This window comes from Salmo salar, chromosome 27 (assembly GCF_965601325.2).
Source record: "Salmo salar chromosome 27, fSalSal1, whole genome shotgun sequence".
NCBI classification, from domain to species: Eukaryota; Metazoa; Chordata; class Actinopteri; order Salmoniformes; family Salmonidae; genus Salmo; species Salmo salar.
This window is the reverse complement of record NC_138317.1, coordinates 11,375,521-11,398,231: the sequence shown is the minus strand read 5'-3', so window position 1 is coordinate 11,398,231 and position 22,711 is coordinate 11,375,521. Positions and strand designations below refer to the sequence as shown.

Sequence of the window (22,711 nt, the reverse complement as noted above, 5' to 3'; positions counted from 1 at the left end):
ATACAGTATGTAATGTATTTGGAAATCTTGAATACCACTTTCACATTTATGTTTGAAGTGAAATTGTTTATTTTTTACGATTCTGTAAAAACATATGACTGTGTTATTCATGCTGCAATTCCACTTCCAGAAAATCACATTCCTTTACCAAAGCTGACTTTATTACAAATACATTAGTTGGATTTATGGTGGGGAGATTTGAAAAGACATGATCTGTGCCACCAGGTTTCGTGATCTGTGCCGCCAGGTTTCATAACCATTTCACTTGTGTTCATTAAGCCAGCCTGATGGAAATATAGTGTGTGGCCTCTCTCTCAAGCCTTGTGTGCATAGCATGCGTTACGGCATAACATTGAACATGTCCCTGTGACACTCATAAGCCGGGAAGCCACTGTGCGAGCCAAGGAGGATTGGAGATGGAGGGCAGGGGAAGAAAGGGTGAGGGAGCTTTTCTCCCTGTGAATCTCTCATCCACATCCCTCCATATACGCCGGGCGTGCTGGGGATGTTTGTCAGTTGGAAACATGTTATATTTAACCTTCTTCCTTCTCTCCCCTGCAGATATCAGGATGTCAAAACCAGCAGAGGATGAGAAGCCTGGGGCAGACTTTCCAGGGGAGAGCACAGGTAACCATTTTGAGACTGCATTATGTGCTGCTTTGATATCAGTTATCATCATGTGCCATCATTAGGCCAATTTCATGTTTGAATGAAAGGATGTTGTGTGTGTGTCTACATCTGTTTATGTTGTCGTATTGATTGGGGAGAGTGGGCTAATCTGGTGTGTTGTTTTTGGATGTATTTACATTTTAGTCATTTAGCAGGCGCTCTTATCCAGAGCGACTTACAGCAGAAATTAGGGTTAAGTGCCTTGTTCAAGCGCACATTGACAGATGTTTCACCTAGTTAGGGATTCAAACGAGTGACCTTTCAGATACTGGCCCATCGCTCTTAACTGCTAGGCTACCTGCCGCTCTATGACACAACACATCCACAATAAGAGACCTCAAATCTTCTCCTTTGGTCACGTCGCTCACATTTTCCGAACAGAAAGTGAGAATGTTTTAGTCAGCCTGTTTGTATGACTTATGCACGTGACACTATACCGCCATATAAGTCACTGCTCAGAGTCATGTTGTCACACACCTATGTGTTTAACTAGATTTAGCTGACAGCTTGGGCTGCGGAATGTGAGTATTTGACATTTGAAGTAACCTGTTTAAGGTTTCGCTACAGCCTGAGGTATTTAAAGTAGATCATGACGGGGTTATTAGAATTCCACTTTATACGTTTCTCCTCTCTCTTTCTCACCCGTCTTTGTCTTTCTCACCCTCTTTTTTTATCTTACAGACTCCGAGAGGAACAGTCCTGATGCCAATGATCAGGTCTGTCATTTCAATTTAAGTAATTGTAAAACTATGTTTGTTGTTGTTGATCTATTGTTATTTGTGTTTTTTATGTATTGCTGTCGTTTGCTCTAAGGTTGTAATAAGATTGTCTGTGCATATAGTAGAACCTCAAAGATCCAAACCTCAAAGTTAAGGACTAACCGGTCAACCCAACGGGCAATATTAAACCGGGACATGAATGCAAAAAAAAACCCATCTTAGGCTACAGACAAACAGAAATGTTGCTTAGATCTGGTAAAAACATATCAGATATTTACAGTATCTGGCAAAATTATTTTTTAAAACATACGCAATCATCATTTTGTATAAAGGTTTGATGCTGTTTTTAGGTGAATTTCAAAGTGTTATAGACATTTCAGTGCTCAGAACCACCTCAATTCACAAAATTGTCCTGAGGTCCTACTGCTGTATTTTTTTGGATAGGTTTGAATTAATTTAAAAATGAAAATGATTAGGAAACACGTGGATTCAATTGATGAGTTTTATTAAGGTATTCTGTCAATCTGGAATGGCACCTGTGTTTATAGCTTCGCAGTTGAATAGATTTAAAGATCTGTGTCTGAATGGATTTTATTGTTGCCATTCGTCTCATCACAGGTTCAGCCAATGAAAACGAGTCCCTTCAGTCTTTCTCCTACCTTGAGCAGCATCAAGGTGAGTGAATTAGTGCACTCACATGCGAGAGAGACAGTGTGTGTGTGTTTGCACAGCCCACTTTATAAAGACATGCTGCAGAAGAGGGGAATTAGCTTTTCCTTTCTCTTCAGAAAGACAGACTATGGACATGGATGTATAGAAATTGAGGGAGATCGAGGAAAAAAAGAGGGTGATGGGCAGATGGATGGATAGGACCTTCCTCAGGTCAGAAATCCTCAGCCAACTTGGAATATTCTAAGATTATTTAGACAACAGAGCTCAACATTTTATGCATGGTAATATATTTTGTACTGTATGTTGTGGCCCCCATTAGGGCTAAAATGCTGATCAAATTCATAAATACTGAACAAAACTATAAATGCAACATTAGGAGAACCTTCCAGAACAACAACCATCTCTGCAGCACTCCACCAATCAGGCCTTTTTTTTAACCTTTATTTAACTAGGCAAGTCAGTTAAGAACAAATTCTTATTTATAATGACAGTGGGTTAACTGCCTTGTTCAGGGGCAGAACAACAGATTTTTACCTTGTCAGCTTGGGGATTCGATCCAGAAACCTTTTGGTTACTGGCCCAATGCTCTAACCACTAGGATACCTGCCACCCCTCAGTAAAAGGCACATTTCAGCCCGCTTGGAGTTTACCAAAAGGCACCTAAAGACTCTCAGACCATGATTCTCTGGTCTGATGAAACCAAGATTGAACTCTTTGGCCTGAATGCCAAGCGTCACGTCTAGAGGAAACCTGGCACCATCCCTACGCTGAAGCATGGTGGTGACAGCATCATGCTGTGGGGATGTTTTTCAGCAGCAGGGACTGGGAGACTAGTCAGGATTGAGGGAAGGATGACCTGAGCGAAGTACAGAGAGATCCTTGATGAAAACCTGCACCAGAGCGCTCAGGATCTCAGACTGGGGCGAAGGTTCACCTTCCAACAGGACAATGTCCCTAAGCACACAGCTAAGACAACGCAGGGGTGGCTTCAGGACAAGTCTCAATGTCCTTGAGTGGCCCAGCCAGAGCCCGGACTTGAACCCAATCGAACATCTCTGGAGAGACCTGAAATTAGCTGTGCAGCAACGCTCCCCATCCAACGTGACAGCACTTGAGAGGATCTGCAGAGAAGAATTGGAGAAACTCCCCAAATACAGGTGTGCCAAGCTTGTAGTGTCATACCCAAGAAGGCTCAAGGCTGTAATCGCTGCCAAAGGTGCTTCAACAAAGTACTGAGTAAAGGGTTTGAATACTAATGTAAATGTGATATTTCTGTTTTTTATTTTTAAGAAATCAGCCAAAAAATTAAATATAAATGTTTTTGCGAGAGAAAAAAAATCAATTTTAGAATAAGGCTGTAACCTAACAAAATGTGGAAAAAGTCAAGGGGTCTTAATACTTTCCGAAGGCACTGTTTATGTGACCGACTGGCTTGATTCGGTCTTATGTAGCAAAATCTGAAATTGTGTATTTTACATTGGATAAAAGTAGAGACTCAGAGCTAGACAATGGTACACTACAGTTGAGGAACAATAGGAAAGTAATTATTAGTGATGCACCAATATGACATTTTTGGCCGATACCGATATCCAATATTTTCCTTGCCAAAAATAACCGATACCGATAACCGATATAAAAAAATGTGCAGCTTTTTAAGTATGCTAGTACAGTTAAATATTTAACACACCACATGGATGCAGCGGTCTAAGGCACTGGATCTCAGTGCAAGAGGCGTCACTACAGTCCCTGGTTCTAATCCAGGCTGTATCACATCCGGCCGTGATTGGGAGTCCCATAGGGCGGCGCACAATTGGCCCAGCATCGTCCGGGCCGTCATTGTAAATAGAATTTGTTCTTAACTGACTTGCCTAGTTAAATAAAGGTTACACACACACCACTCACACTGACCAAAAAGTTATTTTGTTGGCATTTACGTATGTCCCCATTACCAGTCAAACATAATCAAAACTTATTTATTTCACTTACTTGCTGTGCTGTTTCATTGTTCATTTGTTCAGTCGTTTCATTCTCAACCAGGATTTCTATGGAACGCCGTTTGGGTCTTTGCGTGTCAAAAAAGATTCACGTCAAATAACACTATATAGCTAGGTGTCATCATCTAAAATATCCCAAATTTATAAGACAGTTCTTATTTGATTAATGGTGGATAAGCCACAATAGTGGACTTTGCGGTTAGCCTTCAAAATAAAAGTATGGCATAATTCTACTATTTGTATTAATTTGCATCACTGTCAATGACATACGTTTATTTTGAAGGCAAACCGCAAATTCCACTATTGTGCCTAATCCTTATTGTGGCTAGCTTCACAACACATAACCCGGTCCAGTCGAGCGTCACTAGCCAGATTAAGCTAGCTGGCTGCTTATAACTTTAGCTTTGGGCAACAGGGTTAAGTAGCTGGCTAGCTATTTATTTTCATGAACTGAAGTTCATTTCAATAGGTGAACAACAAGTGGCAACCTAGCTAATACTTACTCACAAGGATTCCTAAATCATTGCTAAGAATAATGAAAATGACTGCAATTTCTACTGGTCATTGTTTTCAGGCTGGTTGTATTGGTGCTAGCTAGGTACCAAGCTAAAGCTAGCTATCCCAGAAGTTACTGTCGAACAAATGATGCTTTATTACCAACGCAGTATTGTAAAGACATTGTTTTGTACAGCTTTGACAGTGCTACTGTATCTTTTTTGACACGCAAAGACCTAAACAGCGTTCCATAGTATGTATGTCGTGAAGCTAATAGCAGTGACGCTATTACTGTGTAACTCCGGTAGGGCAACATCTGAAAAATAGCGCACTTGGTAGTGTGTACCGGTGCTCGACCAGTCGGCGAAAGCCAACATCACCCACGACAGAGAACGGTTGATTGTCAAGGGCAATGAATTCCATTATCTTGGCTTTAATGGATTTCGCCTTTGAGTTGTCTCGCTGAAATTTTCTTACTCTTTCAAATGACTGCTCGACTTGTTGATTGCTAGATCCACACAGCAGACATTGTGTGGGCTAGGTTAGGAATGCTGTTGCACGTGTAGGGCAAAATTTTATGTGCCGTTATTACGTCATGTACCTACGTTATATAGGTATGTGCTGACATCGGTTTTTAACATTGGCGTTAAACTAAACTAGACATATTGATTCCGATATGTTTGCCGATATATGGTGCATCCTTAGTAATTATGCTTTGGAAGTTGATAAACTTGTAACCCCACCTTTGAGAAAATGGACCTAGAATGTTTTGGTACACTTACTGGCGAGCTCTTCTTTGTCTACACCCATTCAGCATCATTCACACCCTCTTAAGCCTTAGCTCCACCCATCTCTTTAAGGATTCACATGTGAGGCCATGTGCTGAGTGAGGCCATATGCTGAGAGAGTATGGTTGGTAGTGTACTAAACAACCAAATATTTCAAGACTAAAGGCTGGTTTATACTACATCTATCGACATGTCTGTAGACAGTTGTCACAGTGACATCATGAACATTCTATTGTCGTCCGACGTCAAACTTGTCATTGTCATTTTGAAAAAGTATAAACACAAAAACGACAGGCTGCATGACATCAGCAGCCTGGTGGTCCAAACTAGCATAACTATTGTATTTTAACCCCACTAAATCCATCCGTTTAAAAATGAATTTTGTATTTTTATGTCAATCTAGCAAACCAAAATCCACTTTCGAAACAATGTTTTGGTTCATTTATAGCTTGTTAGTTAGCTAGCTAGCTAATGTTAAGTTAGCTGGCTAGCCAGTTCAAATAATGACCATATCATATAGCTGACAACGTCTTAACCTCTTACATCTAGATGTTCTGCTAGCGGAACACCGCTCCAATATCCAATGATAGGGCGTGGCGCGAATTACAAACACCTCAGAAATCCCAAAACTTCAATTTTTCAAACATATGACTATTTTACACCATTTTAAAGACAAGACTCTCCTTTATCTAACCACATTGTCCGATTTCAAAAAGGCTTTACAACGAAAACAACATGCATGTTTTGTTCAATCAAGTTCATATTTATATCAAAAAACTGCTTTTTACATTAGCATGTGACGTTCAGAACTAGCATATCTACCGAAACTTCCGGTGAATTTACTAAATTACTCACGATAAACGTTCACAAAAAACATAACAATTATTTTAAGAATTATAGATACAGAACTCCTTTATGCAATCGCAGTGTCAGATTTTAAAATAGCTTTTCGGTGAAAAGCACATTTGGCAATATTCTGAGTAGATAGCCCGGCCATCATGGGTAGCTATTTTGACACCCACCAAGTTTGGCACTCACCAAACTCAGATTTACTATAAGAAAAATTGGATTACCTTTGCTGTTCTTCGTCAGAATGCACTCCCAGGACTTCTAGTTTACACCCAATGTTGTTTTGGTTCCAAATAATCCATAGTTATATCCAAATAGCGGCGTTCTGTTCTTGCGTTCAAGACACTATCCGAAGGGTGACGCGCCGGCGCGTATCGTGAAAAAAAAATTCAAAATATTCCATTACCGTACTTCGAAGCATGTCAAACGCTGTTTAAAATCAATTTTTATGCGATTTTTCTCGTAAAATAGCGATAATATTCCGACTGGGAGACGTCGTTTTCGTTCAAAGACTGTAAAATGGACTCTTCATGTGCACGCACGCACCCGTTTCATTGTTCTCAGATCGACCACTATCCAAATGCGCTACTGTTTTTCAGCCAGGGACTGCAGAGTCATCATTCCCTGTTCTGGCGCCTTCTGAGAGCCTATGGGAGCCTTAGAAAATGTCACGTTACAGCAGAGATCCTCTATTTTCCATAAAGAGGCTATAGAAGGCCAAGAAATGGTCAGAGAGGGCACTTCCTGTATGCAATCTTCTCAGGTTTTGGCCTGCCATATGAGTTCTGTTATACTCACAGACACCATTCAAACAGTTTTAGAAACTTTAGGGTGTTTTCTATCCAAATCAAACAATTAAATGCATATTCTAGTTTCTGGGCAGGAGTAATAACCAGATTAAATTGGGTACGTTTTTTATCCGGCCGTGAAAATACTGCCCCCTATCCTAAACAGGTTAACTAGCTCATTTGTATTAATTATTATAAGAAAATAAACTCACAACAAGATCATTATTTAAAAGTTAATGGTGAGCTAATTACAGAAAATAGCTTGGGTTGTGAGTGTGATGAAATAAAAGCAGGACATTCTACGGGATACTTTTATTACTTAGACACTGTCTTGTTGGCCTAACGTTATATCCTAATTTGACTTTGGTGCATGTCATGTTGTTCTTCACATTACCGTCTCTGGTAAACATGCAATATATCAAATAAAATCAAAGTTTATTTGTCACATGCACAGCATACAAAAGGTGTAAAAAAAGCTGTATACATGGATGAACGCTTCTCTCTTTCTGCCACGGATGCCATGGTTGCCCTTAGTTTGAAGATGTGATCCGGAGACAGATGTTTTATTCAACAGCTTTCTGTGTGTTCTCTTTTCGACTCCCCCTGCATATTTGCAGTCAAACGCCAGAATTTTCTCCATCTCCTTAGCTATCATACTCTGCTTCCACCGGACATTCCACTGATTTCAAAACTCGGTCCTCCAGAAAGTGGAGAGCATTAGCAACACTTTTGCAGTTCTTTGTGATATCTTTCAAAAAAATCTGCGTTAGAAAGGATTACCTACACATACTGAGCAGCTCATGTTATAGACAGAAGCTTGCTAAATGGCAGACCAATCCGAATTCATCTCTTGACATGTCCAGCCCATCCATTGTCTCAGCCAATCATGGCTAGCGGGAAGGTTCCTGACTTTTTCCGTGGCTAAACTAATTCGGCTCATCATTTAACAATTGTATTTGTATTTCCAGATGACATACAAGTTTGTTATTAAGGCAAATAAAAGTTCACATGTTCCAGAAGGCATTTCTTTTTTAAATAAAAAAATACATGTTTACGTTCAAATGCCTTTACTGTGAAGTAGTGAAGCGCGACCTACGCCTAGTTTCCTGAAACGAGTCACATATCCACTAAACAAAAATATAAATGCAACATCAGGGCCTAAAATTCACTGCCACGGTGTCATGTAGATGAAAAAAAAACTACCAGCCCCTCAGATTTTTTACCAGCCCAAACATATTTTTGCCATAATTACATAAACAAAACTGATGACCATGCTTTGTAATGTTTCTAAAACAAGAAATGTATTATTAAGAAGTAATGTGGTATTTTGCTCAATTTAATAAATTTTTTTGTGACCTGTGTCTTTTACCCCAAATATCAGATGATTAAAAAAATTCAGCTGCCCATTTAAGGGAGGGAGGTTACCGTGGTAATGGGGCCACTCGAGTCTGTATGTGTGTGTGTGTGTGTGTGAGATTTGGGATGTGACTAGTAGTAGACCGCTTCTCTTCGCTATCAGTTGAAGCAGAAGATTCAAACTAACATTTGAAAAACAACCAAGCTTGTGAACAAAACAATGTAATAAGCCAAGAAACCAGAGGACTTTGCTGACTTGAGTAAATTAGACCAACTATTATGCTTGTGCAAGCTCCTCCAAAATTGATTCTATCAGCTCTTCACTCAAAGCTTCAGCTCTTCACTCAGCACAGAGCTGTTGCTGCGCGAGGTGGGATCTAGGATTTGTATTTCTTTGTGCGATTAGCAGCTATGAAACAAAACAGCAGAAATACTTTGTAAACAGCTTCACACATATGCTAATACTTGACTTTTGACAAAAAAATGTATTCACAATTTCAAATGTAATGCTCGCACTGTAGAGCCCTGAAAATTGACCACCTGCCAACGTGGCTGGTGAAATAGACATTCTTACCCGCTAATACCTAAATCTACACGTATTTGCCGTGTGTTAATTTTAGTGAGCATTTTTTCTTTGCCAAGATAATCCATCCATCTGACAGGTGTGCATTATCAAGAAGCTGATTAAGCAGCCTGATCATTACAGAGGTGCACCTTGTGCTGGGGACAATAAAAGGCCACTGAAATGTGCAGTTTTGTCACACAACACAATGCCACAGATGTCTCAAGTGTTGAGGGAGAGTGGAATTGCCATGCTGACTGCAGGAATGGCCACCAGAGTTTCCAGGAAATTTGATGTTCATTTCTCTACTATAAGCCACCTCCAACCTTGTTTTAGAGAACTTGGCAGTACATCCAACCAGCCTCACAACCGCAGACCACGTGTATGGCGACGTGTATGGCGTCGTGTGGGCGAGCGGTTTGCTGATGTCAATGTTGTGAACAGAGTGCCCCATTGTGGCGGTGGGGTTATGGTATGTGCAGGCATAAGCTACGGACAACGAGCAAAATTGCATTTTTATCGATGGCAATTTGAATGCACAGAGATACCGTGACAAGATCCTGAGGCCCATTGTCGTGCCATTCATCCACCGCCATCACCTCATGTTTCAGCATGATAATGCACGGCCCCATGACGCAAGGATCTGTACACTATTCCTGGAAGCTGAAAATGTCCCAGTTCTTCCACGGCCTGCATACTCACCAGACATGTTATCCATTGAGCATGTTTGGAATACTCTGGATTGATGTGTTCAAGTACCCGCCAATATCCAGAAACTTCGCACAGCCATTGAAAAGGAGTGGGACAATATTTAATCAGGAGTGGGACAATATTCCACAGGCCACAATCAATTAAGTGGCCCAGCCAGAGCCCGGACTGGAACCCGATCGAACATCTCTGGAGAGACCTGAAAATAGCTGTGCAGCAACGCTACCCATCCAACCTGACAGAGCTTGAGTGGATCTGCAGAGAATAATGGGAGAAACTCCCCAAATACAGGTGTTCCAAGCTTGTAGCGTCATACCCAAGAAGACTCGAGGCTGTAATCGCTGCCAAAGGTGTTTCAACAAAGTACTGAGTAAAGGGTCTGAATACTTACGTAAATGTAAATGTCATTTTTTAAAAAATTATTATTATAAATTTGCAACAATTTCTAAAAACCTGTTTTTGCTTTGTCATTATGGGGTATTGTGTGTAGATTGATCAATTTTAGAATAAGGCTGTAACGTAACAAAATGTGGAAAAACTCAAGGGGCCTGAATACTCTCCGAATGCAGTGTATACGTCAAATTTAAGCTTGAATGTTAGCTGTGTGGTTCATATATATATAGATGGTACTCTAATATTAATACATGTTTTATCTCAAGAAACCACCCAAATCCTTAGTTTTAGGCAAAATATATGTTTTTGCTCCAATCAGGTCATTTCTGGACCATATTTCTGTCCATTTAAAGGACCCATTTTGGCAACTAAAATGAGGCCTGTGTACCAGATGCCCAAAAACATTTTTATGATTATTCTTTTGAGTTTTAACCATATTCAATGTTTTGATATTATTCACCCTGCAGAGTAAAAGTGAGGCGGGACCTGAGATGATCTCCACCCATGTGCCACCTCCTTCCCAGCAGCAGACGCCTCACCCTCACACACAACTCATGTTGGCAGGGAGTCAGCTGGCAGGGGTAAGCACTGGCACAGATGTAGTGTGTAGGCGGTTAGGGTGATGGACAGTAAGCATTTTCTGCTTCGCTCATGCTCTTGCTCTTGCTTGCATCTTACCAAGGTTGGAGTGAATTCCATTTTCATTCAATTCTGTCAATTAAGGAAGTAAATGGAAATTCAAATCTTCCTCATTCCTGAATTGACTGAATTAAAATGGAATTGATCCCATCTCTGCCTCTTACTGCCTGCTCAAACGCACTATTCTTTTTCTCTTCTGCTTTTCCCCCTCCTCTCTTTGGGCAAACCCTACCCTCTCCTCCACCACCTCCTCTTCTTCCCGCCTCTTCCTCAGCTGGCTGCCCTCTTGCCTGCGCAGCAGCAGCTGTTGCTTCAGCAGGCCCAGGCTCAGCTCCTGGCCGCCGCCGTGCAGCAGTCCAACGCGGCTCACGCTGCCCATGCCGCCCACGCAGCCGCCCAAGCCAATCAGCAGCAGCAGCAGCAACAGCTGACCAAACAGGAGCAAGCTCCGCCCCAGCTCACCCTCTCTCAGCCTATCCAGCTCACCGCCCAGGTAGGAGCGGCCAGTCACAGATCAGATATGACCAGCTTTAAGCTGGTACTTTGCTCATTTCTTTGCATTGTATTATGTGTATGTTGCTCTGTTCAGAAATCATACATGACTCGTTTACCTTTTTCCTCTCTCTCTCTTCCTCCTGTAGGATATCCAGCAGCTGTTGCAGCTGCAGCAGTTAGTCCTGATGCCCGGCCACCACCTGCAGTCTCCTCAGTTCCTCCTGCCTCAGGCCCAGGGACAACAGGGGCAGCAGGGTAAGTGGGACCTACTAAGTAAGTGAGAACCACCATCATCAACACTGTCACTTCCTCTTGGCACAAAACATCATGTAGAGCTTGGCGTTATGATCTAATTGCTTTGTTCTAAAACAAGTTAAAATAAAGTTGTAGTAATACAGTTAAAATACAATAAAGTAGTGTTCATATAATTACAATACTTTAATAGTGTTAATAGTGTTAACGGCTTCTCCGTTGTGTTCCTCAGGTTTGCTCTCGACACCTAATTTAATTTCGCTACCTCAGCATCAGCAAAGCCAGGGGAGTCTTCTAACTACTCCACCCAGGCTGGGACTGCAAGCACAGGTATAGTATTATTGAAAACCACCTCAAATATGTGTGTGTGTGTGTTGAGACTTTATAACATACTGTACTACATACTTGTAAGTAGGGTAGGGATCTGCCTCTACAAGCAGAAAACAAAGAGCTCTGTGGAATCAGTGCTGGTGCATTGATCCAAACGCTGATCTAATCAAACACCAAACCAGTAACCCAGAGTGTGTTTGAATTGATCCACAGTATAAACATTGCTAATGTCAGTGTGCCAGCCACCCCTCACCATTCCGGCAGGAATGATATGGGCTTATGTCTCCCGTACTGTAGCGTCGCCAAGGTGACGGCCTCTCATCATTACAGAGGGACAAGAGCGGGGACGGCGGGGTGACCTCTGGGGCCTCGGCAGCCCCCATGACCTCAGTGACCTCTGGCCCTCACGGCGAGGAGCCCAGTGACCTGGAGGAGCTGGAGCAGTTCGCCCGCACCTTCAAACAGAGACGCATCAAACTGGGCTTCACACAGGTACGTTTGTATGTGTGCGTGTGCATGTGTTGTGATAAAGGGCAAGAGAACCATGAGCAATTTGATCAAGCTAGACTTCATATGGGTCAGAGTGTGTGTGGGTGTGTGTGTGTGCGTGGGTCAGAGTGTGTATGTGTGTTTGCAGTGGGGGTGGGGGAGCAGGAGGAGCTCGAGGCCAGAATGAAGATGACCGTTTAACACAAATTGTCTCTTCCCTCAGGGTGACGTAGGCATGGCGATGGGGAAACTGTATGGGAATGACTTCAGCCAGACCACCATCTCTCGCTTCGAGGCTCTAAACCTGAGCTTTAAGAACATGTGCAAGCTCAAGCCTCTGCTTGAGAAGTGGCTAAACGACGCGGAGACCATGGCGATAGACAGCATGCTTCCCAGCCCGAACTCTCTCTCCTCCCCCATGATGGGGTTTGAGGGCATGACGGGGCGCCGCAGGAAGAAACGCACCAGCATTGAGACCAACGTCCGCGTGGCCTTAGAGCGCAACTTCATCTTGGTGAGAAAGAGAGACGTCCCACAACAGACTCCTAAAGAACCCACTCAAATGACATTCTAATCCCTACCCTGCACTCACAGTGGAGTACATAAACCAACAACTCTGTCCACAACAGTTTATTGAAGTTTATTTCACTTTGATGAACATTTAATTTAACGTAAATAAATATTTACCCTTGCTTGGTATTTTCTAAATACTGGTGAAACTGTTGAATGTAACATTGACAACATGTCAGCTTTATGCGATATAAAATGTTTGTGGCCTGTGACAACATGCTTGACCATGATTTTTGACTGTGTTCCCTCCAGAACCAGAAGCCTAACTCAGAGGAGATTCTCCTGATGGGCCAGCAGCTCAACATGGAGAAGGAGGTGATCCGGGTCTGGTTCTGCAACCGGCGCCAGAAAGAGAAGCGCATCAACCCTTGCAGTGCCACCCCTCCCCTGCCCAGCCAGCCCCCCTCTATGACGCACAAACCCCCCTGCTACAGCCCGCACATGGTATGACCCCGCACTCACCCCATCCCCACCCTCCCCACCATGCCTCTCATTGGCAGGCCTTTGGTCCTTTGCCTCCCTGCTCCTTAGTTTGGAAACAAACTCTCTAAATACAAGTCAGGCATCATGAGAGGAATAGATCTTTGACTCTCTGTATCTATGGACTTGCCCCCCTCCCTCTGCATGACCCCATGTGTGGCCTATCCCATCCTGCACTGCTCCACTCTCAGCGCCGTGCAAATGGCTACACTGTTGTATGAGGTGCCAAATGTTACAGACCAACCCACACGTCATCACAGTTACACCATGAGAGCATGTTTCTTCTGTCTCTCTCCTCCTCACGGCCTATCCACCGCTCTTTCTTTCTTTCTTTCTTTCTTTCTTTCTTTCTTTCTTTCTTTCTTTCTTTCTTTCTTTCTTTCTTTCTTTCTTTCTTTCTTTCTTTCTTTCTTTCTTTCTTTCTTTCTTTCTTTCTTTCTTTCTTTCTGTTTCTCTCCCTCCAGGTGTCCAGTCAGGGGCTGCACCAGGCTGCCACCAGCCTCAGCACAACAGGTGAGGAAATCGATTTTTGGATACATTTGTGTTTTTGTGAAGCTAGGCTATAAGTGCCAGAGGTATAAATTCCCTTTAGTGGACTAAGACATAGAGACGAGTGCAGATGCCCAGTACCATGGGCATTGGGAAAACCTAGCAATGTCACCAAATGTACTGTATACCATTCATATTACTACTGATGGTTCGCTCTCTCTTTCTCAGTGACCAGTCCATTACCCTCAGTGACCTGCCCTCTGACCGTCTGTGGCTCTTCAGCCACCAGCTCCACCCCCTCCTCTAGGACTCCGCCTCCACATAGCACAGCCAGCCCCGCTCCTCCCACCCTCAGTACCCACAGCCTGAACGCTGGGTGAGTGTCTTCTCTCTCTCTCTGTCTCTCTCTAACTACTACTCTACACTTACTCAATCTAACACTGAACAATCCCTCATACTCAACAAACACACTTTGATATTCGCCGGGTTAGTGTCCCCTAATTATATAATTATACTTCTACTCTATCCTCTCTCTGTCCCTTGCACACTCAACGACTACTGCTCAATAGAACACTGACTCCTAACACTGAATCCTCAGCATCTGCTAAACTGTGTACGCAGCCAATAAAGTCAACTTTTAGACTGGATGAGGTCATATTTACTGACTTGCTGGGAATTTATGGTATGGGACTACATGGGGAATTTCATGTCACCCCACCTGTTTTGCAGCAAATCTGAAAGTTCTCACACACATATGAAGAAACATGAATATTTGTCTGCAGGCACGGACGTGCTAGTCAACCCAGAGTCAGACCAATGCATGAATTGAAAACATGTTGTGTATCCTTAATAGAAAAACATGAGGGTGTTTGATTAATGAGCTTTCACTTAACCCTCTTGGTCCTTTCTCTATCTCTGCATGTGTGAATGTGTGTGTATGTGCACATGGGGGAATATGGATCCATACATATTCCAGGAACACAATGATGGGAGTAAGCACAGGGATGAACCAGGCTCTCGTCAGCAGCAATCCCCTGGCCACAATGCAAGGTGTGTTTGTCTGCCAAAATCGGTGTGTATCCAGATTATGGACGGTATTCTGACTTCTGATAAGCGCGCGCAATGCTGCCTGGCGTAAATCATGACTTAGTGTCAATAGGATACAATTTTGAGTTAAGCGTGCAGATCTCAAGTCAGAAAAGAGGATGTCCCTCCATTTGCCATCATTTCAACATGCGATTTCAGATCAGTTGACATTGCATGTCTTCACACCATCCCATTCCATCCATATCACCACCAAGTAGATCATGGGAGTGTCATGTGTGTCTGTGTGTATGTGCCAGGCGTTTTTCTGTAAGCTCTGACTGGCTAAGCTCTCCTTGCTCTACTCATACTACGTTCTCTCATCTGTTGCAAAGTCTCACCTTCATCATAACCATCCTTCATCTCACCCTGTCATCAGTTAGTGTCACCCAAATCAATGCCGATGTATTCACTTTTATTCTTTCTCCTCTACCTTTCTCTTCCCCCACCAATCCTTCCACCTGCCTCTCTCACCCCATCCCCTGTAACTCTACCATGGTTCAGCTCTGGCTGCCAGTGGTGGGCAGCTGCCCATTTCCAGTCTTGAGGCCGGAGGTCAGATGATCCTGGGCGGGGCTGGGGTTCGCCCCTCCCTATTCCTCACCCGCCACACCCTCCTGCCTATGGCGTCCCACCAAGCCGGCGTGGGATTGGTCGGCGGTCCCAGGGGAGCCTCTCCATCCCCCGGCGCCAGCGGCATGGACGTCGACTCCTGCTCCGCCTCTCCCTGCTCCAGCCCCGCCTCCTTCGGCTCGTTCAGCGAAGCCTCACCGCTGCCGCTTGGCGGGGCCATGGCCGAGTGACGACGACACAACCCAAAGGATCCTATCGGAAGGAGGAGGATGAGTTTTAGTGGAGCTTTACAGAAACACCTCACCTTTCAACCAAAGCCATCTCTCTCTCCCTCCATTTGTCGCCTCCGCTCTCTCTCCCGGAGTCTTTCAAAGCCAAAAAAAATACACAGATTGAAAGAGGAAGAAGAGAGCGAGGAAGAATGGAGAGGAGGAGAGAACAGGAGAACGGTGGAGATTTAAACCAAAAAAATATATATCTATACAGTTGGAGAGGTGGAATTGTGGAACGCAGTGAATGCTAATGTACATTTACTCCTTTCTCTGGAAAAGAACAAATGAACTGAAAACCTGATGAAAAAGAGGGCAGGGATGAGAACTGAACTAAGACTCAGAGAGAGATGGGTGGCAAGGACACGAAAAGAAGGAAAGAAAGAAAGACTTTCAACAAGCTTCAGCAGATGGATGGAAAGAAAACCAAATAAAAAAAACCTACAGGGGAAAAACACACAAAGAGAAAAATGACAAACATGCCAAAATCTCCAAAACCGAAATACCAAAAACTGAAACCAAAAAAACGGAGAGAAAAGCTTTACTTAAAAGACTTATGATTCTGATCTGTCCAGGATCAGCACATCAACCACACTTAACAAGGCCAAAAACATGTATTCATTTCATCATAATATATTCTTTTAAAGTTTTGTTTACAACACTTTTACAACGCTTATTTTTAGTATTTTATATGATTTGAGCTTTGGGTTATGTCATACCAAATTATTTGATATAGATATCTTAGTAGTGTCAGTCCTCCCACATATCTCTACCTACCTCTCTAGTGGCTCTACAGTTTCAACCTAGTTACAGTATTAAACTGTGTTGTGGATTTAGCAGTCACCTCAGACTAATAACAATTAGTAACTTTCCAACTTATTTTGTGGTTTATTTTCTTATTTCTGATTTTTCTAATGATCATCGTAATTATCATCATCATCATTAGGGCTATTATCTTCAATATTTGTTTAATATGATGAGATATTTTTATTTAAACTTTATTTAACTAGGCAAGTCAGTTAAGAACAACATCTTATTTACAATGACGGCCTACCCCGACCAAACCCGGATGACGCTTGGCCAATTGTGCGCCGCCCTATGGGACTCCCAATCACGGCCGGTTGTGATACAGCCTGGATATTATTGCCTCCTTTGTTTCATAACTTATTTTATACAGTGGAGTCAAAAATGATTGACACCCTTGATAAAGATGAGCAATAATGACTCTATAAAATAAATTATTAAAATACTGGGCTATATTGTATGCAAAAAAAATTAAATTATGTCATACGAATAATTGCTCAGAGAAAGAGATTTTCTTTAACAAGTAATACAAAAAAAATCTAAAAAAAGATAGCGATCAAAATTATTGGCACCCCTGTTTTCAATACTCCAGCATCCTCCCCTTGTGAGGATAAGGACACTGAGCCTTTTTCTAAAATGTTTTATGATATTGGAGAACACGTTGGGAGGGATCTTAGACCATTCCTCCATACAGAATCTTTCCAGATCCTTGATATCCTTTGTCTGTGCTTATGGACTGCCCTCTTCAATTCAAACCACAGGTTTTCAATGGGGTTCAAGTCTGGAGACTTAGATGGCCATAGCAAAAATGTTGATTTCTGGTCAATTAACCATTTCTTTACGGATTTTGATTGGTGGTTTGGGTTATTGTCTTGCTGGAATAGTCCCATAACATAAAAGATCCACCATCATATTTTACCGTATGAAGTACTTTTTCACCACTGGTGTGCGTGGCCAAAGAGATCCATTTTCATGTTATCTGAACATAGAGCTCTTTGGCCAAGCACACCAGTGGTGGGTTTGGTATTGAAAAACCGAAGCATATGCATAAAAATACCTCATACCCACTGTAAAATATGGTGGTGGATCTTTGATGTTATGGGGCTATTTTGCTTCCACTGGTCCTGGGGCCCTTGTTTTAAGGTCAACGGCATCATGAACTTTACCAAGTACCAGGGCATTTTAACCAAAAACCTGATTGCCTCTGCCAGGAGGCTGACACTTGGCAGCAAGTGGAACTTCCAGCAAGACAATAACCCCAAGCACTAATCAAAATCGACATAGAAATGGTTAATTGACCACAAAATCAACATTTTGCAATGGCCATCTCAGTCTCCGTACTTGAATCCTATTGAAAACCTGTTGTTTGAAGGTTCAGTGTAGTTATCCTCGCAAGGGGAGGGTGCTAGAGTATTAAAAACAATCATTCTGACCACTATCTTTTTCAGATTTTCTTGTATTACTTGTTAAAAAAAAATAAAAAATCCTTGAGCAATTGTATTAGTGTAAAATAACATAATTTCTCCAGGTTTTAAAAAAAACAATATAGCTCAGTATTTTTATAATTTATTTTATACCGTTTTTTTTTAATCACCTTTATCAAGGGTGCCAATAATTATGGACCTGGCTGTATATGAACACCAAAATGTACTCTACTGCCTGTTGCTTCAAGCACACACACACACACACACATACACACCAGACTACACTAGAATGAATCGAGATGTTGAACCAAAATAATCCTTTATGCCTTTCATTATATTTGTTTGCCTGTTTTTTTTTTGTTAAATACACTACGGTTTAAAAGTTTGGGGTCACTTAGAAATGTCCTTGTTTTTGAAAGAAAAGCAAATTTTTTGTCCATTAAAATAACATCAAATTGATCAGAAATACAGTGAAGACATTGCTAATGTTGTAAATGACTATTGTAGTTGGAAACAGCTGATTTTTAATGGAGTATCTACAGAGGCCCATTATCAGCAACCATCACTCCAGTGTTCCAATGGCACGTTGTGTTAGCTAATCCAAGTTTATCATTTTAAAAGGCTGATTGATCATTAGAAAACCCTTTTGCAATTATGTTAGCACAGCTGAAAACTGTTGTTCTGATTAAAGAAGCAATAAAACTGGCCTTTAGACTAGTTGAGCATCTGGAGCATCAGCATTTGTGGGTTCGATTACAGGCTCAAAATGGCCAGAAACAAACCACTTTCTTCTGAAACTCGTCAGTCTATTTTTGTTCTGAGAAAGGAAGGCTATTCCATGTGAGAAATTGCCAAGAAACTGAAGATCTAGAACAAAGCTGTATACTACTGTGTACTACTATTTCTGATCAATTTGATGTTAATTTAATGGATAAATAATTTGCTTTTCTTTCAAAAACAAGGACATTTCAAAGTGACCCCAAACTTTTGAACGGTAGTGTATATAATTTCCATATAATTCCACCAACTTCATATCATTCACTTCCAGTCAGTCACTCTTGGATACCAAAGCATTGTTTCTCCCGGCCGAAAGAGCCGGGAAACAAGTGTTCAGACAGAAACCTCAGCAGTGTCAAAAACCAAACACCCAATAACAGGACGACTCCACACCAAAAAAAAGTGACAGCGTCCCTCCCAGCCCCCAACCCCCTGCCCTCTATCTCTTCTGTCTCTCTCCTTTGCCTCGAAAGATGGGGTGAAAGGGCCAAAAAAAATAAGAGAAGAAAACAAAAAGACTACCCAGAGAAGTCAAAAGGCAAAAAAAGGATCTGTTGGAAACTGCAGGGGAAAACCGAGGAGAAAGCTAGAACGGAGGACCCAAACCAAAAAATAACCTTACCAAAACCTCCGTATGAGCAACTAAACTGAACAGATAAGAAACCAAAAACCAAATACAACACGTCGTAGACAAAGAGGAGGAAGAGAAGGAGGAGGAAGAGAGAGGGAGGGGTCAAGCCCTGTCTGTCTGTCACAGTCTGAGACAGAGGCTCCCTCTTTCCCTCTCACTCTCTCCTCCATTTGTGACCTCCTTTGTTCACCCTTTTCCTGGACAGAATAGCTAATGACCTCGCTGAACTGAATTTAAAAATATATATTTTTCGTTTTTGCTTTTCATGGTCTGTCTGTCAATTGCTGTATGACTTTGTCTCATTGCTTTCTACTTGACGGGGTCATTTATTGCCTATTTTCATATCTTGTCCGGGTTATTTTTTTGTTGTTCTGCTTTTTTCATTAGGTGATTGGAAATAATACTGTGAAAATGTAGCTTCCAAATTTTTCTTTGATCAAGAATGTCATGAAAAAGCCAAAACTGAATACCAAAAGCGAAACTGTTTGACACACAGACATACCAAATAACAACCAAACCAATGCACAATTGTCAGAGAGGAACAGTTGGATAACTGTGTTTGTGCTAGGTTTTCTGGATAGATATATAGAAAGACTGGTAGAGCAAGAAAGGTACTGTGTGAGCGTGTGCATTCAGGCATGCTTCCATACATGATTGCGCGTATACCTGTGTGTGAGATATGGATGGTGTGTATGTGACAGGAGAGGAAAAGTGAGACCGAATGAGTGTGTGGAAAGAGTTATTCTCTTGCATATTAACCAACCCATAAAGATTCAGTACACACTGTTCTGTCTAGTGTGCCCCAGAATAGTGTTTGATAAAGGCATGGAACTTCACACGTGAAATGAGGCATACTTGGGCACATATAGGCAGATATTAAAGGCAACCAATGATAATATTGTGGGGAGGGGCGGGTGGAAATCAACTGAAAACCAGTTGACAGACACTTTTAGAGGGGATGTATCTGTTAGTGCTTCAATAGATTTTGTAGGAAGAAAAATATATGTTCTACTGCTTATTTATTGCTAATGTATAAAAGGCTGTGAAATGATCCTTGATACAAATGTTGATGATAACAATGACTTGATTTTAGACCAAAAGCTTTAAACTATCTCTCTGGGGATCTTTGTTTGAAGATAATGTATTTATTCATGTTCGGGTGAGGATACATTTCTTTGCAAATGATTTGTACGTTATGAACTCTCACCTGTTTATTTATTGATTCATTCATTTATGTAATTTATTTGTTCTATTCCTGGATTGGGACCTTTGAGGTTCTATTTTGGAGAGAGGTGATCTTGAGATTAAGACAGGAAGACAAAATGCTTTAAAACACAAAGAAAAAGGTAGAGCTTTAAAACAAAAACTGAAACCAAATGTAAAGACTGTTGGTGTCATCTCAGAGCCCATGTCAACTGATTAAAGCCCTAACCTAACGGAGAGGAGGAGAGGGAGAGGGAGAGAGACTATCAAACTGATCCATGAAATGGGTACATTTTAGAGTTATAGTGGCCCCTGAGATTTCTCCTTTCGCTTTTCTGCTTACACCTGTGAGTGCCAATAGGAGTTCAGACACGTCTAGATGCCTCTAGATGTTCACACTTTCTCCAGCTCGCTCTTTCTCTCTCTCTCTCGCTGTCTGGTCCTGTCTTTCATTTCAAGGTGAGGGCGACGTCATATATGCCTCATATTCTTGGATGAAAAACCAAATAGACAGAAGCTTTAATAAGACATGTGACCATGGTCGTCTTGGCTCAGGAGAGGGATACAAGAACTGGCCTGGCTATTGAGTTTGATGAACAAGCCTTTAGAACACTTTTTAAAAAACAGTTTTAAAAAAACAACAGTTTATAAGCAGTTTCCTCTGTTTTATATCCTCTCTCCTTCAGTGGGTCTTTGACTTCTGTTGACAATGCTGTGAGGGTATTGGAGGTGTTTATGGCAATGTTTCTTCTGAAAAGGTGTGTGTGGGGATATTAACATGATGCTAATACTGTACAGTATGTGTGCCTGTGTAGGGCTCTCCTGTGGTGGACCGAGAATGATACCAAAGTCAAACCACCACAATGAGACCACACACACAAAACACACACAGTTAATCCATGTGTATATAAACATTCAGGAGTCTTCATAAAGACTGTAAATGCTACATAATGGTATTTATTACCCTTCATTGATATCAAAAGACATATTACTGTCTTCAAGAGCACTTAATGCTTTGAAGCAATGCGCCTTGAATTGTGACCATTTTATACAGTAGTTATAAGTGGCTATGAATGTTTGTTTTATGTGCTTATTAAGAATGTCCTCAACTTATAGGTCTCCATGAACTAAGATATTTCTTTGGCCTTGAGGACATAAATATGTCTGAATGTCACATCAAATTAAAGTGGATATAGTAAAAGAGAGAACAAACAGTCAATTTGCCCCAGATTCTTTGTTTCTTTTTTAAACTTTTTTTTCTCTACAATACAGCTTAAATCCAAAGGTAATTTCATTAGTACGGCAAAGAAAGATTTTACTAATGAAAACCTCAATAGTGAAAACCAAAGAACTCCACCAACCTTTTTTATTTTACACATAAAAAATTCCAATTTTTATTTTTGATGGTAAAAACTCAAAAAGTTCTCTTTAATACAATACCAAAATGTCTGACAAATATCAGTTACAAAGTATAATATTTGGTGCTTAACAGATCTGTACATACAGTTTTTCTAGTAAAATGTTTTTAATGCGAATGTACTGTTGGACAAAATATTAACACATCACGTCATTCACCCATGGCCATCTGTGTCCCAGTGTGTAGCCAAGCTGTCAAAAGTGCAGGTTGCTCTGTCCTGTGGCTTGTGGACGGAGGGGAGCAGCCTGGGTGTTTTGTCTGCTCCAGCCCTGGGTTTGGTGGGAACCCTGAGGTTCTGTCTCGCCGGTGTCTGTCAGAACTCGCTCTGAATCCCTGCGGCTTTGGCTTTTCCACATGAGTGTGTGGTAGTGTGTTTTACTTCAAACTAAATGTTTGTGTTAGTGGTGTACTCTGTGATATTCTAAAGTGCATCTCCTTGAACATGGGCGTGTGTGAAGGCTGAACTGGTGAGAACGCTGCGGCGTGGACCCCTCCTTTCTCACACTACTTCACACAAACGTGACGACTTGCACCCGATTCTTCACCAGAGCAAGATCAAAGCAGGTAAGGTGTGAAGAAGGAGAAATCTGAAGGGGAGGCTGTTTACAGGCCGTGACAGAACAGAAGGGAATCTCAGCCTTGTTCCTGTTTGTCATCAAATGGTTCCATCTTATCAGGGGAGGTTTAATTAAAACTCCTTCAGTATGTCTGTTTTCTCCCTCAGTCTCCTCTCCAGTTGGTAAGCTTTACAGCCAGAGACCACAGCTCACAGTTAAATAAGCGGCACATTTGT

General features: G+C 41.8%; 1 protein-coding gene across 4 annotated transcripts in view; it reads left to right on the top strand.

Annotated features, from left to right (window-relative positions):
* The window catches only part of LOC106588415 (POU domain, class 2, transcription factor 2), a 93,713-nt gene extending 71,780 nt beyond the window's left edge, over positions 1 to 21,933 (top strand). The window contains exons 2-15 of one of the 4 annotated variants that reach the window (XM_045709654.2): positions 562 to 627; positions 1,351 to 1,385; positions 2,007 to 2,063; positions 10,461 to 10,574; positions 10,907 to 11,125; positions 11,274 to 11,382; positions 11,612 to 11,709; positions 12,040 to 12,201; positions 12,422 to 12,712; positions 13,021 to 13,212; positions 13,713 to 13,761; positions 13,966 to 14,113; positions 14,714 to 14,787; positions 15,325 to 21,933. In XM_045709654.2, coding sequence (XP_045565610.2) covers positions 562 to 627; positions 1,351 to 1,385; positions 2,007 to 2,063; positions 10,461 to 10,574; positions 10,907 to 11,125; positions 11,274 to 11,382; positions 11,612 to 11,709; positions 12,040 to 12,201; positions 12,422 to 12,712; positions 13,021 to 13,212; positions 13,713 to 13,761; positions 13,966 to 14,113; positions 14,714 to 14,787; positions 15,325 to 15,623 — 1,913 coding nt within the window. In that variant the 3' untranslated portion in view covers positions 15,624 to 21,933. Of the gene's footprint in view, positions 1 to 561; positions 628 to 1,350; positions 1,386 to 2,006; positions 2,064 to 10,460; positions 10,575 to 10,906; positions 11,126 to 11,273; positions 11,401 to 11,611; positions 11,710 to 12,006; positions 12,202 to 12,421; positions 12,713 to 13,020; positions 13,213 to 13,712; positions 13,762 to 13,965; positions 14,114 to 14,713; positions 14,788 to 15,324 lie in introns of all 4 variants that reach the window. The other 3 variants (XM_014177365.3, XM_014177366.3, XM_014177364.3) reach the window with 3 other exon arrangements.
* Positions 21,934 to 22,711: the final 778 nt, after the last annotated feature.